This window comes from Oryctolagus cuniculus, chromosome 7 (assembly GCF_964237555.1).
Source record: "Oryctolagus cuniculus chromosome 7, mOryCun1.1, whole genome shotgun sequence".
Taxonomy (NCBI): Eukaryota; Metazoa; Chordata; class Mammalia; order Lagomorpha; family Leporidae; genus Oryctolagus; species Oryctolagus cuniculus.
Window position 1 is genome coordinate 40,342,123 of NC_091438.1, and position 16,722 is coordinate 40,358,844.

At 37.2% G+C, this 16,722-nt stretch overlaps 1 protein-coding gene across 1 annotated transcript; it reads left to right on the top strand.

Moving 5' to 3' along the window:
• The first annotated feature begins 2,771 nt into the window (after positions 1 to 2,771).
• OR6P1 (olfactory receptor family 6 subfamily P member 1) lies at positions 2,772 to 3,710 on the top strand. The gene has a single exon (XM_002715334.3). The coding sequence runs from the start codon at positions 2,778 to 2,780 to the stop codon at positions 3,708 to 3,710; it is 933 nt and encodes a 310-aa protein (XP_002715380.1). The 5' UTR covers positions 2,772 to 2,777.
• Positions 3,711 to 16,722: the final 13,012 nt, after the last annotated feature.

Below are 16,722 nucleotides of genomic sequence, written 5' to 3' on the forward strand. Positions count from 1 at the left end.
CATGAATTGCCTACTTTTTTATTTAAAAAAACTTTTTTTTTTTTTGACAAGCAGAGTGGATAGTGAAAGAGAGAGAGACAGAGACAGAGAGAAAGGTTTTCCTTTTGCTGTTGGTTCACCCTCCAATGGCCGCCGCGGCTGGCACACTGCAGCCGGCTCACCACGTTGATCCAAAGGCAGGAGCCAGGTGCTTCTCCTGGTCTCCCATGGGGTGCAGGGCCCAAGCACTTGGACCATCCTCCACTGCACTCCCTGGCCACAGCAGAGAGCTGGCCTGGAAGAGGGGCAACCGGGAAAGAATCCGGCGCCCCAACTGGGACTAAAACCCAGTGTGCCGGCGCCGCTAGGCAGAGGATTAGCCTATTGAGCCGCGGCGCCGGCTAAAAAAACTTTTAACAGATATAAAAATCATTTATATGTACATATGTGATGTTTTATTATATATATGTGTATCATTTAATGTTCAATCAGAGTATATACACATTTATTTTTTCAAGCATTTATTACAATGTGGAGAAAACATCCCCAAATCCTGCGTTCTACTTTTTTAGAGAGAAATATGCAGTAAACTGACTTTACCTATTATTTGCTTCAGAAAGTGTTTTACTTTCCCATTTCCCTTTTCAAAGCTATTCCTCCTTCTTTACAAAGAAAGACATAAATTACATGTAGAGGTGTAAATCAATGATAGTACTTACATCGATGCTGGAAAATTGAGGGACTAATACCTGGGTACCAAATCATGTTGTAAGTTAGTGGTTTCCAATCTATTTCTTTCAACACAAATGCAATTGAAGCTAATTGAATTGTCAGCTAATAGATCAATAAAAAGAGTTTAGATGATATATTACTGTATAATTCCTGGCACATAACTAATAAAATGTTCAAATAATTTAGCGTTATTACCATAAAAAAATAACTCTCATTCCCAGGGCCAAAGTACTTCAATGTCATTTATGTGAACTAGTTTTCTTACTGTTTATATCTCCAAAATGAAAAGTAAAAATGGAATTGATATTGAACTATTTCTCATTTGCAGTAATAGTCTTAAGAGAGCCACCCAAGAACTGAAAAAAGTGCAATCCATATTATTACAAGAAGATCAGTTTTGAATAGATTTTTGAAAATTATGTTTTTCCAAAACTTGGCAAATATTTATATTACTTTGATTAAATGCATGCTAATTATATAGCATTTAGAAAGAAATCTTCTGTAAAGTACTTATGGTCCCACAAGAACAGAAGACAAAACACATGTGGATAGATATGAAGAAATCAATAAAAGTCTTACAATTATAAAACTATGTTATAATATCATGAATTGTGATGTCAGTGAGATTAACGATAAAAATTCTGATTTTAAAGACACATTTATATAATTTTGAAACAAGTATTTCTAGATATCAGCAATCACATTTAGGGTGCATTGGACACTTAGGGGAGTGATGAACTAGTTCATTCAAAAGGTCAACACTCATAATTCAGCAGAATTCAGAGCCCCTGCAACTATTTAAATATCTGATAACAAGTAGATGTCAAGTTAAAACTATGTACGCTGGTTTCTTTCTTTCTTAATTATGCTCCTTAAGGGAAAATAAGTATGAAAAGGCAAGTGCTAAGTCTAATGAAAAATGAAAGTTATAATTAATATCAACATGTCACCCAATTTCAAATTAGATTTGTAATTTTATCACAGGTCCTCTGTGGATGTCAGGAAACCAGCAGTGTTGTCGTAACAGGATGAGAAGATGACTGCCTCGTCTGTTTGGCTGCCAGCTTCATCGGTTTCCTGAGGCTAATGTAACAAGTCACCATACGTTTGATGTTGTTAAGACAACCAAAGTTTATTCTCTCACAGCCCTGGCCACCGGCATTCCCCATATTGTGACCACATTATTCCTTTCTTAAGGTCAGCTTTTTCAATTTTCTCTCTTCTACATCTTCTCATCTGAACATTTTTTATGTGTGTTTTTCAAATTTCCCTCCACCTCTCCCTTATAAGAATCCTCATAATTGCATTTAAAATCCAGCTAGATAAGCAAGAATAATCTCTCCATCTCAAATTTCTTCATTTAATCACATCTGCAAAATCCTTGAAACATTTACAGTTTCCGGAGATTAGAATTTCTGCAACTTTTGGGATTCTACTGTCTAAGCTAACACACCACCCTGGAAATGAGAGTGTCTTACTCTGGCACAGAGAATGTACTCATAAATGAGTAGAAAAATCATGCCTTGCTAAACAGAGCTCCCATGTTTCCTCGACTTTGTAGACCAACCTTTTTCCTGGCACACCACCTTGTACTACAGTTCAGCAATTTCTTTAAGTGATGGCTTCCTCTTAGTCCAATTTATTTCTCAATCTATAGCTTGCTTTCATATGTTTAATACTTCATTCATTCAACAAGTATAGCATACAGGTGCTGTGAGACATAGGAGTTTGTAGGTGTTCCTGAGGGACGTGGGGTAAGAGTATGGCAGGGGCAAGACAAGAATAATAATATCAAGGCTAGATCTGAAATTATTCATAAGCATTTATCACATAGCTACTGTAGATAATGCTACTAGTTATTGAGTATAATCCTCAAATCTAAGACTCTTTCTCTTGAAATCAGAAATGAAACAGCAAATTGAAGGAAAATGTAATGACAACAATCAATAGGTGGAACACTGAGTATCTGCCCAGGTTATAATCTGTGAGGGGTTGTTAGTGGTTTAGTCCACCTATCCATCTCTCTCTGTGTGCTATTTTTTCATGCACTCAACCGGACAGAGACCATGAGAAATCTGAGTGGAGGCCACATAGCAGAGTTTGTCTTGGTGGGTTTCCCTACCTCTCCACCCATGCAGCATCTCCTCTTTGTCTTCTTTTTTGCAATTTACGTGTTAACACTGTTAGAGAATACACTTATTGTCTCTACTATCTGGTTCACTCCAAGCCTTCATCGCCCCATGTACTTTTTCCTTGGCCATCTCTCCTTCTTGGAACTTTGGTACATCAATGTCACCATTCCTCGGCTCTTGGGAGCATTTCTTACCCATGATGGTCGAGTCTCCTACATAGGTTGCATGAGCCAACTCTACTTCTTCATTGCCTTAGCCTGCACCGAATGTGTCCTTTTGGCAGTTATGGCTTACGACCGTTACCTGGCCATCTGTGAACCTCTCCGTTACCCTAGTCTCATGCCTTCCATCTTGGCCACTCGCCTTGCCACTGCCTCTTGGGGCAGTGGCTTCTTCAGCTCCATGATGAAACTTCTGTTCATTTCCCGACTGTCCTACTGTGGACCTAACATAATCAACCACTTTTTCTGTGATATCTCTCCACTACTCAACCTCACCTGTTCTGACAAGGAGCAAGCAGAACTGGTAGACTTCCTCCTAGCTCTGCTGATGATTCTGCTCCCTTTGTTGGCTGTGGTTTCATCTTATGCTGCAATCATTGCAAGCATCCTGAGGATCCCTACTGCACAGGGACGCCACAAAGCCTTCTCCACTTGTGCTTCTCACCTGGCTGTGGTTGTTATTTACTACTCCTCCACTCTCTTCACCTATGCACGACCCCGAGCTATGTATACCTTCAACCACAACAAGATCATCTCCGTGCTCTATACCGTCATTGTACCATTCCTCAATCCAGCTATTTACTGCCTGAGAAATAAGGAGGTGAAAGATGCCTTCAGGAAGACAGTTCTGGGAAGATGCCACTAATCTAGACATGCCCCAAACTGATATATGACACATCCTGACAGGGAAGCAAACAGGAGTTTCATAGGGCCTTCTCAAGGAATCAGAGAATGGACTTACAGGGAACATGAATATCTATCAATCTATTATATTGTCTCAGGAAGTTCTAATACAAGCCAATGTTGATGAATCATTGATTTTTTTACAGATCTTTTCTTTTTAACTTTTATTTAATGAATATAAATTTCCAAAGTACAGCTTATGGATTACAATGGCTTCCCCCCCATAACCTCCCTCCCACCCGCAACCCTCCCCTTTCCCGCTCCCTCTCCCCTTCCATTCACATCAAGATTCATTTTCAATTCTCTTTATATACAGAAGATCAGTTTAGCATATATTAAGTAAAGATTTCAATAGTTTGCACCCCCATAGAAACACAAAGTGAAAAATACTGTTTGAGTATTAGTTATAGCATTAAATCACAATGTACAGCACATTTAGGACAGAAATCCTACATGAGCAGTAAGTGCACGGTGACTCCTGTTGTTGACTTAACAAATTGACACTCTTGTTTATGGCATCAGTAATCACCCTAGGCTCTTGTCATGAGTTGCCAAGGCTATGGAAGCCTTTTGAGTTCACTGATTCTGATCATATTTAGACAAGGTCATGGTCAAAGTGGAAGTTCTCTGCTCCCTTCAGAGAAAGGTACCTCCTTCTTTGATGACCTGTTCTTTCCACTGGGATCTCACTCGCGGAAATCTTTCATTTAGGGTGGTTTTTTTTTGTTTGTTTGTTTGTTGTTTTTTTTTTTTTTGCCAGAGTGTCTTGGCTTTCCATGCCTGTAATACTCTCTTGGGCTTTTCAGCCTGATCCGCATGCCTTAAGGGCTGATTCTGAGGCCAGAGTGCTTTTTTTTTTTTTTTTTTTTTTTTACAGATCTTTCGAAACTAAGGTTGGGCTTGTTACATAAGAACCACCTGCATGTTTGTTGAAATAAAGTTCTAGAAAAATATGTGGAAAGTCTGGTCAAGTATACCTGGATTGTAAACCTAACAGGTACAATTTCAAAACTTTATAGGAACTCCTATTTCCCAGATAGTTTGAAATTTCCTACTGTAATCCTAGACCATTATCTTATAAGTGAGAAAATCTAACAGGAGAAAAGACAGGGCGTTTACTAACGGAATGTGTAGATAAAATCATGTAGTCACTAAGGTAGAAATTTCATAGGCCCAGATAATCAAATCCAATTTCCATGAGAAACTACAAAAGGATGTATCATGCCCCTAAAATGAAATTTCATGTCACCTAACACCCTTTTTCTATGTAAATCTCACACTCACTGATAATCAAAGCAGAGAAATGCAGTGTTAATATTCAGACACATATGCATCCAACAGTCCGTTGTGTCTGAATATTCTCTTCATCTGTCATTTTGAATCTTAGAAGATTGTGAAGCTGGTTGACCTATGGGTGTTAACTAGGTAAAATGTTTTAGAACAACTTTACACAGAATCTTCCCCAGCACTTTGGCCAACTTCTGTTTCAAATAGTGGCTGTGTGGAGCATTTTGTCAGTGAACAAAGAATCACAAGTACAGCAAATATTTTATAAGAGAGATCAGAGAATGAGAGATAGGATGCATCTCTGTGGTGGGTCAAGAGCCTCAGTCATATCTATATGAATCACAAGTTATTCCACCGGCTCCCTTGATTTTTGGAAGGTATTCTAATTGCACAGAGAGATTTTCACATCCTGACTCTAGGCTCATATACCCAGATCTTTTCACCCCGAACCAAATTTGGCTGATTACTTAGATGAGGAATATATATATATACATATATATACAAGCAAAATAAATGTGCAAATTAATAAATCCCAACAAACAGAGATTTTGGTCAGTGCACATTTTTCTATTTTGAGCCAGGGGAGCCTATGTTTGACCACTAAGAAAACTATTTAATCAATAATCATTCTAGAATTTCCAGAATCTAAACTAAAATAGCAAAAGCAAACAAGCAAATAGAAATCTTACATTTGCAAGTTTACCTCATTGCAGCTTGAATTACATTACATTCTATTCTGTGTTCATAGCTATGGAAGTCATGGATTTTGTGGTTAAGAGAATCAGCTAATTTCAATATGAACCTGGATTTACCACTAATGAGTTATAATTAAATTATTAGAGGCAAAGAACTACACAGTTTTGCTCTTAGTTGTTTTTTTAAAGATTTATTTATTTACTTTGAAAGTCAGAGTTACACACAGAGAAAAAGAGAGGCAGAGAGAGAAAGAGAGAGAGAGAGGTCTTCCATCTATCTGCTGGTTCACTCTCCAATTGGCTGCAATGGCCGGAGCTGTGCGGATCCAAAGCCAGGAGCCGAGAGCTTCTTCTGAGTCCTCCCATGCTGGTGCAGGGGCCCAAGGGCTTGGGCCATCTTCTGCTGCTTTCCCAGTCAAGTCAGCAGGAAGCTGGATTGGAAATGGAGCAGCCGGGTCTTGAACCAGTGCCCATATGAGATGCTGGCACTGCAGGCGGAGGCTTTAGCCACTATGCCACAGCACTGGCCCCAATTCTTTTCTTTTTATAGTGAAAATAGAGTCACCTATCTCATATGCTTGCTGGGTCTATTAAAGAGATAATGCATATGCAAGCATAGGGTTAACAGCTTTTTTTTCACTCTTTTTCTGTGAATAAATTTGATGTTGGATAAACTTCCTACCCCTGGCTCCTTGGAAACCTGGTAAGTGTTACTAGGCTATATTGCTTATGAAACAAATCAGCACTGCTAAATAGTCTGTGGTCTGGATGACAATAAATATAGATAAAAGCAGTAAAAAAAATCACAGCTTCAGGCTACTTTTGAAAAGTCACTTCATTTGCAGGAAATTTGAGAAATTATGTATGCTCATAAAACTGGGGCAAGAGATATAATTAACTCTGATGGCGTGAGGATTACAAGCCATGGTAAGATCTGCACCACTTTGTGTGAAACTCATATATTTATAGCTCAGCTATGACCTTGAGTAATAACATTTAGCCAATGAACTGTTTTAGGATTCCTTTTCCAAAAGACAAACTCCTGATGCTGCCTTGTTTTATTTCCTATCCTATCTTTTTCTCAATTAACTTAATGCCAAGTGTGGCTTTTTCAGTGTGTGAATTTGCTTGTGGGGCCAGTAAGACCTACTGGTATAAAAGGTAGTAAGTGGCTGCCAATAAGAATCACTATTATTATTTCATTATTAATATTATATGCTTTCTAGCAGATGTGCATGTTCTATTGATGTGTCAAACTCACTATTATTCAAACCAAGTTTGGAAAATGGACTTTCTCTAAAACATGCATGGGCAGTAAAATTGTAAGCACCCTCATAATTATTTGGAGATAACAAACTGATAAAAACATCTAACACTCCCAATTATATACTCTACCATTATGTGAAGGTGTCTTTGGTTTGAACCAGGGGAGCTCCCTTTTAAAAATTATGAGGACATATCATAATACATTTTTAGAGTATCAAATAGAATATCATTCTTATCTTACCAATTTTGACCTTATTAATAACATTTTTTTTGACAGGCAGAGTGGACAGTGAGAGAGAGAGAGACAGAGAGAAAGGTCTTCCTTTGCTGTTGGTTCAACCTCCAATGGCCGCCGCGGCCGGCGCGCTGCGGCCGGAGCACCACGCTGATCCAATGGCAGGAGCCAGGTGCTTATCCTGGTCTCCCATGGGGTGCAGGGCCCAAGGACTTGGGCCATCCTCCACTGCACCCCCTGGCCACAGCAGAGAGCTGGCCTGGAAGAGGGGCAACCGGGACATAATCTGGTGCCCCGACCGGGACTAGAACCCGGTGTGCTGGCGCCGCAAGGCAGAGGATTAGCCTAGTGAGCCGCGGCGCCGGCCATTAATAACATTTTAAAAATTGATTTAAAAGACTTCATTTTCAAAATTTTTTGAAATTCAGAGAGTCAGAGACAGAGATCTTTCATCCATTTGTTCACTCCTCAGATGCTCACAATAAAGAAGATTAGGATGGGTTAGGCCAAAGTCAAGGTCCTGAAACCCAATCAGGGTATCCCATGGGAGGTGATGGATTCCCAAGTATTTGGACCATTACTTTTGGCTCCTGGGGTACACATTACTAAGAAGCTGGCATCAAAATAGGAGCCAGGACACGTACCCAAACACTTTGAGATCTTATGTGGGTGTCCCAAGCAACTACCTGAGCACCTAAAAGGAAACCTGTTGAAGTGAAACGGACACTATGAGAAACATTGTCTTGATCAGCCCTTTTCCTGACTGTCAAGGAACAACTTACTATTTCATTCCCCTTAGTATTTTTTTGTTCTACTTAATACCATTGGTTGAACTCTTTAATTAACACACAATTATTCTTAGTCATTTAAATTTAACTGAAAAGTTATCCCTGTTAAATATAAGAGTGGGAATAAGAGAAGGAAGAGAGGTACAGTTCGGCACATACTCACTTGGACTTACCCCTAATGGTTGAGCTAGAAATGTGACAGGGGATTCCAATTCAATCCCATCAAGGTGGCATGTACCAATGCCATCTCACTAGTCAAAGCGATCAGTTTCAGTTCATAATTGATCATAATGATAGGATTAAGTGTCAAAGGACCAGTGTCTGCAAATAATAATTGATAGAATTAAAAAGGAGAGAATGATCCTACATGGGAAGCAGGATACACAGCAGACTCACAGAATGGCAGATGTCCTAAACAGCACTCTGGCCTCGGAATCAGCCCTTAAGGCATTCAGATCAGGCTGAAAAGCCCATGAGAGTTTCACAGGCATGGAAAGCCAAGACACTCTGGCAAAAAAATGACCTAAATTAAAGATCTCTGTGAGTGAGATCCCAGCGGAAAGAACGGGCCATTAAAGAAGGCAATACCTTTCTCTGAAGGGAGGAGAGAACTTCCACTTTGACTATGGCCTTGTCTAAATAAGATCGGAGTTGGTGAACTCAAGAGGCTTCCTAGCCTTGGCAGCCCATGACAAGAGCCTCGGGTGATTACTGACGTCATAAATAAGAGTGTCAATTGTTAAATCAACAATGGGAGTCACTGTGCACCTGCTCCCCATGTAGGACCTCTGTCCTTAATGTGTTGTACTATGAGAATTAACGGTAAAACTACTACCCAAACAGTATTCTATACTTTGTGTGTCTTTGTGGGTGCAGTCTGTTGAAATCTTTACTTAATATATACTAAGTTGATCTCCTATATATAAAGATAATTGAAAATGAATCATGTTGAAGAATGAGATGGGGGAGGGAGTGTGTGATGGGATGGTTGTGGGTGGGAAGGAGGTTATGGGGGGAAAAGCCACTATAATCTATAAAAAGTTGTACTTTGGAAATCTATATTTATTAAATGAAAGTTAAATTTTTTTTCTTTTCTAATAAAACATGTTTCTATGTTTTTCAGACAAAAGTTATGACTCTTTTTTCATCCCTGCCAACCTAATGTATTGTCATTCTGCCGGGGGGTGATATTGATTATCTCTGTAAAGTTGTAACCTGGAGGACTAGCCAGAGGAAGATAGCTTTATTTTTTTCTAGATTCTGTACCTACAATTTCAATAGATACTGTTGAGTTTATTTTATTTTATTGTACTTTACTTTTTAAGCTCTTATTGTGTTTCTTTTGACATGCTCTTATATTTATGACATTAAATATTCCTCAACACAACTGTTAACAATAACTAGATGCAACAACATTGTAGAATACATGATGTTGTGCATGGAAAAATCTAAACACTCCACTAAAAAATGGTTCAAGATGAAAAACCAATTCAGTAAAGTTACAGGTTACAAAATCAACGTACAAAAACAGTAGCTTTTTATATGCTAACAACCAACTTGCCAAAAATGAAATCTAAAAAGTAATCCTGTACACAATAGAGACAAAAATAAAACATTTAGGAATAAATGTAACCAATTAAGTGAAAGATATCTACAATGATAATTCTAAAATGTTGAAGAAATGAATCATCAAGGACTCCCAAAATGGAAAAATATAACTTGCTCACGGATTGGAAGAATTAGTATAATTAAAATACCTGTATTACTTAAAACAACCTACAAAATAAATGAAATTCCTATCAAACACCAATGACATTTTTTACAGAATGAGAAAATAATCCTAAATTCCCTAAGAAATTACAAAATATCAAGAATAGCCAAAATGATCCTGAGCAAAATTAAAAAAAAAAATCAACTTGGAGCCATCAGAATGCCTGACTTCAAATCTTACTACAAAGCTATAGCAAAGCTTATACAAAACTATAGTGTTTTGCTCTATGTTTTTAGTCTTTATGCATAAGAATTATTTTTTTTCTTTTGTGAAATAAAACAATGAAAAATAAGCTTACAATTCTTTCTCATTTTAGGTACTTATAATTCTAATTCTATTTTTTGTAGTAAGGAATTATTATAAGCAGTCATACTCAGAAAAGACCATGTTTTATTTGCATAAGTTCTCAGCTCACACTACAATATTTAGAAATATATGTATTTTTAATCTGGAATAATAATCATAGCTTTATTCATAAATCTCCTCTTGGGAGTATTTTATCTTTATCTTCCTCTGCTTTGACATTATGTATCTATTATGTTATCTAAATAAAACAGGACTCAGCCCATATCCTCACCATACATAGAAATTATTTTAATGATTTTTGAAACATTTATTTATTTATCTATTTATTTCTTTATCTATCTGTCTATTTGAAAGGCAGAGTTACAGAGAGAGAGAGAGAAAGTGGGGCAGAGACATTGATCTCCCATCTGTTAATTCACTCTCCAAATGATTGAAATGATCAAGGGTAGGCCAGGCTGAAGCCAGGAGCCAGGTGCTTCCTTCAAGTCCCCCATGCGGGTGACAGGAGCCAAGCACTTGGGCCAACCTGTGCTGCTTTTCCTAGGCCATTAGTAAAGAGCTGGATTGGAAGTATGGCAGCTGGGACTTGAACTGGCACCCACATGGGATGCTAGCATTATGGGCAGCTGCTTAACGTGTTGCTTCACAAAACTGGCTTCATTTCAATGATTTCTTTTTTAGAATTGCATGTTTTTTTATAAATTTTATTTAAGTTAGTAAAGTTTCATATATTTCATACATACAGATTTAGTAACATAATGGCACTTATCCCCCACCCTCCCTCTCACCCATGCTCCAACTCTTCCTCCCCTTCCCTCTCTAACTTTTTACAATGATCTATTTTCAGTATACTTAATGATCTTATAGCTAACCCTACTCCATGTAAAATAGTTCAACAAATAGTATGAAGACAAAAAAACTAAACAAAACACTGTTCCTCAGGGGAAGAGACAAGGGCTATAAACAATCATCGATTCTCAAAATGTCTATTTCACTCCAATACGTTACATTTCAAGTACTCTATTAGTTGTCTCAGATGAGGAGTTTGTTACCGAAGTATATGATCAAATGCACAAATGCTGAATTAAACTAATGGTAAAACTATTTGAAAGGATTAATGGCACATGACAATGATATTCTTGACACTTAGAAGAAACTCATTAAATATTTTTGACTGATTGGTTGAGCTCTTTGTTCTTTATAATACAGAACTAGAGAACATAACCAAACTACCAGTAATAAAATAGGAGACTATCTGTAAATGATATTCCAATGGATTTTCTTTTGAAATTATTTATTTGACAGGAGGCAGAATGAGGGCCAGAGGGACAGGGAGATAGAAAGAAATAGAAAGAGATCTTCCATCTTCTGTTCTATCCTCAAATGTCTGCACAATTAAGGCTAGGCCAGGATGAATCCAGGGGCCAGCAACTCAATCCAAGTTGTCTCATGTGAGTGACAGGGAACCAAATACTTGAATCTTTATCTGCTGTCTCCCTTAGTGTACATTACCAAAAGCTTGAGTTGGAAGCAAAGCTGGGACTCCAAGCTAGGTCCTCCAATGTGGAATGTGAGCGTATCAAGTGGCTTCTAACCACTGTGCCAATAATCAATCTTATGTAATTTCAGTGTTCTGTGGGAGACTTTTTTGTAATTTTTATCAAATTAAAAAATAATGAAAACTAAACTATGATTATTCATATAAATGTTCACTAGGGCTTCTGTGATTTGAGAAATTTGCTACTCGTCTTGAATGGAATTTGATAATTTGATAAAGAGCTGAAATAGACAAAGAGCTATTGTCTCTTTGCTACACCTCCTTTGTCCCAACTTCAGAAATGCACAAAAATCAATACCCTTTATATACATACACAAAAATGCCATGCTGAGAATGAATTTGTAAGAATAGTACCATTCATAATAACTACAAAAATTGAAATACCTTAGAATAAATTTAACCAAGTATCTCTCCAATGAAAATTGCAAAACATTAAAGAAAGAAATAGAAGACACAAAAATTGAAAAATCACCCATGTTCCCGCATTGAAAGAATTAATATATTCAAAATGTCCATACTACTCAAAGTGATTTACAGATTCAATGTGATCCCAAAGAAAATACCAATGACATTCTTCTCAGATCTGGAAAAAAACAAATGCTAAAATTGATATGAAAACACAAGAGACCCCTAAGAGCTAAAGTAATCTTATGCAACAAAAATAAAGTCAAAGAAATCATAATACCGATTTCAGGAAACAGTACAGTTCATTTAAATCAAAACAGCCTGGTACTGGCACACAAAAAGACATGTAGACCAAAGGAACAAAGTGAAATCCTAGAAATCAATCCATACACTTATAACCAATTTTAATCTTTGATAAATGAGCTAAAATCAGCTCCTGGAGAAAGGACAGTTAATTCAATATATGGTGTTGGGAAAATTGAATCTGTGTATGTAGAAATATAAAACAAGACTCCTGCCTTACACATTATACAAATATCAATTCACAAAGGATCAAGGATCTAAATCTACAACCTGATACCATAAAATTACTAGAGGAAAGCACTGGGGGAACACTGCCAGACATTGACTTAGGACAACAATTTGTGGAAAAATCCCCAAAAGCATAGGCAATAAAAGTAAAAATAGACAAATGGGATTATATCAAGCTAAGAAGATTTTGTACTGCCAAGGAATCACTCAACAAAGTGAAGAGGCAGTCAGCAGAATGGAAGAAAATATTTGCAAGCTATACATCTGATAAAGGAAGGATGAAAATCAAGGATATAGAAAGAGCTCAATAAATTTAACAGCAACAAAACAAATAATTCAGTTAGGAAATGGGCAAAGGACATGAATAGGAATTTTTCAAAGGATGAAATTCAAATGACTGACACATAAAAAAAAGTACAAGATCACTAGCCATAAGGCAAATGCAAATAAAAACCACAATGAGGTTTTACTTCACCCCTCTTAGAATGTCTATCATCCAAAAGTCAAAAAACAATAAATGCAAGTAATAATGTGGATAAAAGGAGCCCTGATCCACTGTTGTTGGGAATGTTAACTAGTACAACCTAAAGGATGACATTATAGAGATTCCTCAGAAATTTGAAAATAGATCTACCATATGACCCAGCCATCCCATTCTTGGGAATTTACCCAAAGGAAATGAAATCAGCATATGAAAGCATTATCTGCACACTCATATATGCTGCGGCTCAATTTACCATAGCTAAGATATGGAATCAGCCCAAATTTCCATCAACTAATAACTGGACAAAGAAAACATATATATATATATGTATATATATATATATATATATATACATACACACACACACATACATTCACTATGGAATATTACTCAGCCATAGAAAAGAATGAAATCTGTCTTTTGCAATAAAATAAATATAATTGGAGACCATTATGCTTAGTGAAATAAGTCAGTCTAAAATAGACAAAATCACATTTTTGCTGATATGTGACAGTTAATATAGAATATAAAAATTCATAGAAATGAAATGTACATCTTGTTATATGATTGTTGTTTTAGCCCTTGTTTATACTCCTGTGGAATTGTGGTCTTCTTATTTTATATTCACTGAACATTATTGTTTGTAATTGAATTAAGTCTGTGATTATAGAGTGGATTGAGCTTATTTTTTCAAGGTTTTCAAAAAAAGGAAAGAAGGAAGGAGGGGGATTGAGAGAGGGAGGTAAGTGTGATTGTCCTATGAAATACATGAAATATGTTCTCTTTATATTAATAAAAATTTAAAATTTAAGCAGCAATACTAGAAGAATCCTACATACTTCATAGCAGTGAATATGAAATCCCAATAGATCCTGTTCACCTTCTGCTATAGCCTTGGGTCTGTGGTCCAAAGGCTAACTATCCCGGAATGACTAGGTATCCTTACCCACGAAGCAACAAATCCATCCAAAGAGATAACTATCCAGTTTCCATGTGTGTCCCGTATAGGTTTACTACCTCCATCTTCTCTGAATACCATTGTATGCCTCTGAATGTACACCGTTTACAGATAAAACACACATATTCCCACTTGTCTTTGAAAATACAGATATCATCCAGAGGCAGTGTATATTTTTCACCTGTACTGAGTCACCCACGCGTAAGAATCATTGCAATGTACAGAGTCAGCACATATCTCAGTGTGTTCACAGATTTTCTGTGTTTGCCTGCTTTCATACATAAGCCTCCAAATAAGGATGGGTAAAGATCATTCCTGTATTCTGCATTACTTGGGTTCTGGCACCATCTCCCCAGAGGGGTGTGTTATTTGTGAGACTGTTTCAAGGAAATAGAAGATACATACACACACACACACACATGCGTGCTTGCACACACACAATTTGCTTCACCTTCCTTGTTCTTATAGTCTGGTTGGGAAGAATGGGGTAGTGTGTTTCTAGTAAGTCTAAGCCATCTCTTTTGCCTTGAGATTACATTTAGATGACTGTTTTTTTTTCCTTAGAATTCCCCTCTCTGATGCCCTTGAGCCTTGGAAAGGCCAAATACTTTCCTGAAGGCTGTGTCCCTTGGGAGGTCCCTTGTGGGTGGAAGGGAGTTGAATCCTGCTCCATCACTAGCTTGGAGACAGGCAGTAGCACAAATAGCTCCATCAGAGCTTGAACTCAGGCTCAGCAAGAGCGAAGTGGACTTGAGCAATGACAATCTGTGCTTATGCACATTGTTTCCCTCTTCCTTGCCTGCAGGATTTCTTCTCTTTCCTCTGTGTAAGCTGGCCATCCTGCCAAGGCTGGGAAGAGAGTTAAATCAATAAAAAATGGTGAGTTGATAATTCCAAAAAAGGGTTTGGTCAGCTTTTAATAATTTATTATTTTTAAGGAAAGCATGAAATAATTGAAAATCATATTATTTATTTCATCAGAATTTTAATTTGATAGTTTTAAAAATTGTTTTCCTTCTGTGATCCTATGATGAGTATGTCATACTGGGATATAGACAGAGAGAGAACTTGTTAGATTATATAGATTAATTTCAAATCAATAAAAATTCTGTTAGCTTTTATGCATAGCAAGTCACATGAAAATGTTAGGAATTCAGTGATACCTTGTGGTCTAGATTTTCACATGATTTTAAGGCTCTACTGTGAGAAATTATTCTAGATGAAATAGACTTGAGCTTCTGATAATTACCTGGTGATCTCTGGAAATCCATCCTATTAATGCATCAACCCAACTCTCTGCTGTGCCACAGTCAGTACAGTTCTACTGTGACTTAGACAAAGAGAGAGAAAGTGATAGGGAGGATAGGTTCAACCTGTGAGAGTATATAAATGAACATTTATGTGTGTGTGAGGAGTAGCGAGTGTGGTGTAGTCATGCAAGTGTGCACTTTTATGTTAAATAAGGGCAGTAGCTTGCAAAGAAGATGGTGGTTACAGAAATTTTGATGACTAAAATCCCTTAGAACATACAGGGTTTCCATAAGATAAGAGATAAGACTCCCTTTTAACTTATTAATCATTCAGAAAAAAAACTCAGTCACATTTATCCTCAACTAGATAGCTTAAATATAAAATTAATTTTGCTAAAAATGAGAACTGAGATCTATAGAATTAAAGCTACTTCCTCTAGGTGTAAGAAAAATTATTTCAGATGTAGGTTGTGCGAAGTTATACAGTATGTTAAGGACCAGGGATGTTAAAGATTTTCCCCTCTAAGTTTTCAAACTTACAGCAAAAACCAAAAGGTCCAGAGATGTTCACTATGAAGGCTCCTTATTCTGTCCTTCTACAAGCTAAGGAACTGCTATGAACATATTCAAAAGCACAGTTGTTCCTAAGAGGTCCTGGGGAAAGGGAGAGGGGCTAGAATTATATCCCTTTAAAATGGATTTAAAAGATCAATTTCCTATTTAGAAAATAGCTTGTTAGTGAGGGCCCAAAGCTGATACATCTATCTCTGACTAACCCCTCTTTTTTCTCACGTCTCTGCAGGAGTTGACAGATGGTTAGAACAAGTCCAGATGACAATTCTACCATATGTCTCATTGCCTATGTCACATTTTGAGAATTCTTGTGTCATTTTGTCTTGACGGCTCTCCACGGAGGTTACGTAGCAATATTTCAAATGCTTTCTTTTCCAGTAATGCTTTTATCACATAAACTTTCTTCCCTGACCCTTCAAATCCCTACAAACAGAGCATATCCCTTGCAAAATTCATTGTGATCCTGGCTCAACCTCCATTGTCCATGGAGAAGACCATTTCTACCATCCCTGGGAATCAGAAGGAAAACCTGCTTTTCTCTAGTGGAAATTCAAGAGGATGACACTATACCTATTCCTCGTACTCAGAAGGAAAACATGCCTTAAATCCCATGTGAATTTTCTACAATCTCATCTTATTGATCCACATTAAATATTACAGTTAAAGTGGAAAAATTCAAATAGGCACCAAACTTTAGGGGCTAATAACTTGACTTTTAACCAAATATAAATTAAGTGGTGTAGTCCAAAGAAGGAATTCTATGATAGGACAGTAGTATTCAGAGGAGATTGGGGGTTGAGTGAAATGTGTATCCCTGAGAAAGCAATGAGACACATTCTGTGCAACCTCAAAAAACATAACAGTGAT

Bases quoted from the DNA above. Each gene is read 5' to 3' on its own strand.
- OR6P1 (XM_002715334.3), top strand. From the start codon at position 2,778: ATGAGAAATCTGAGTGGAGGCCACATAGCAGAGTTTGTCTTGGTGGGT.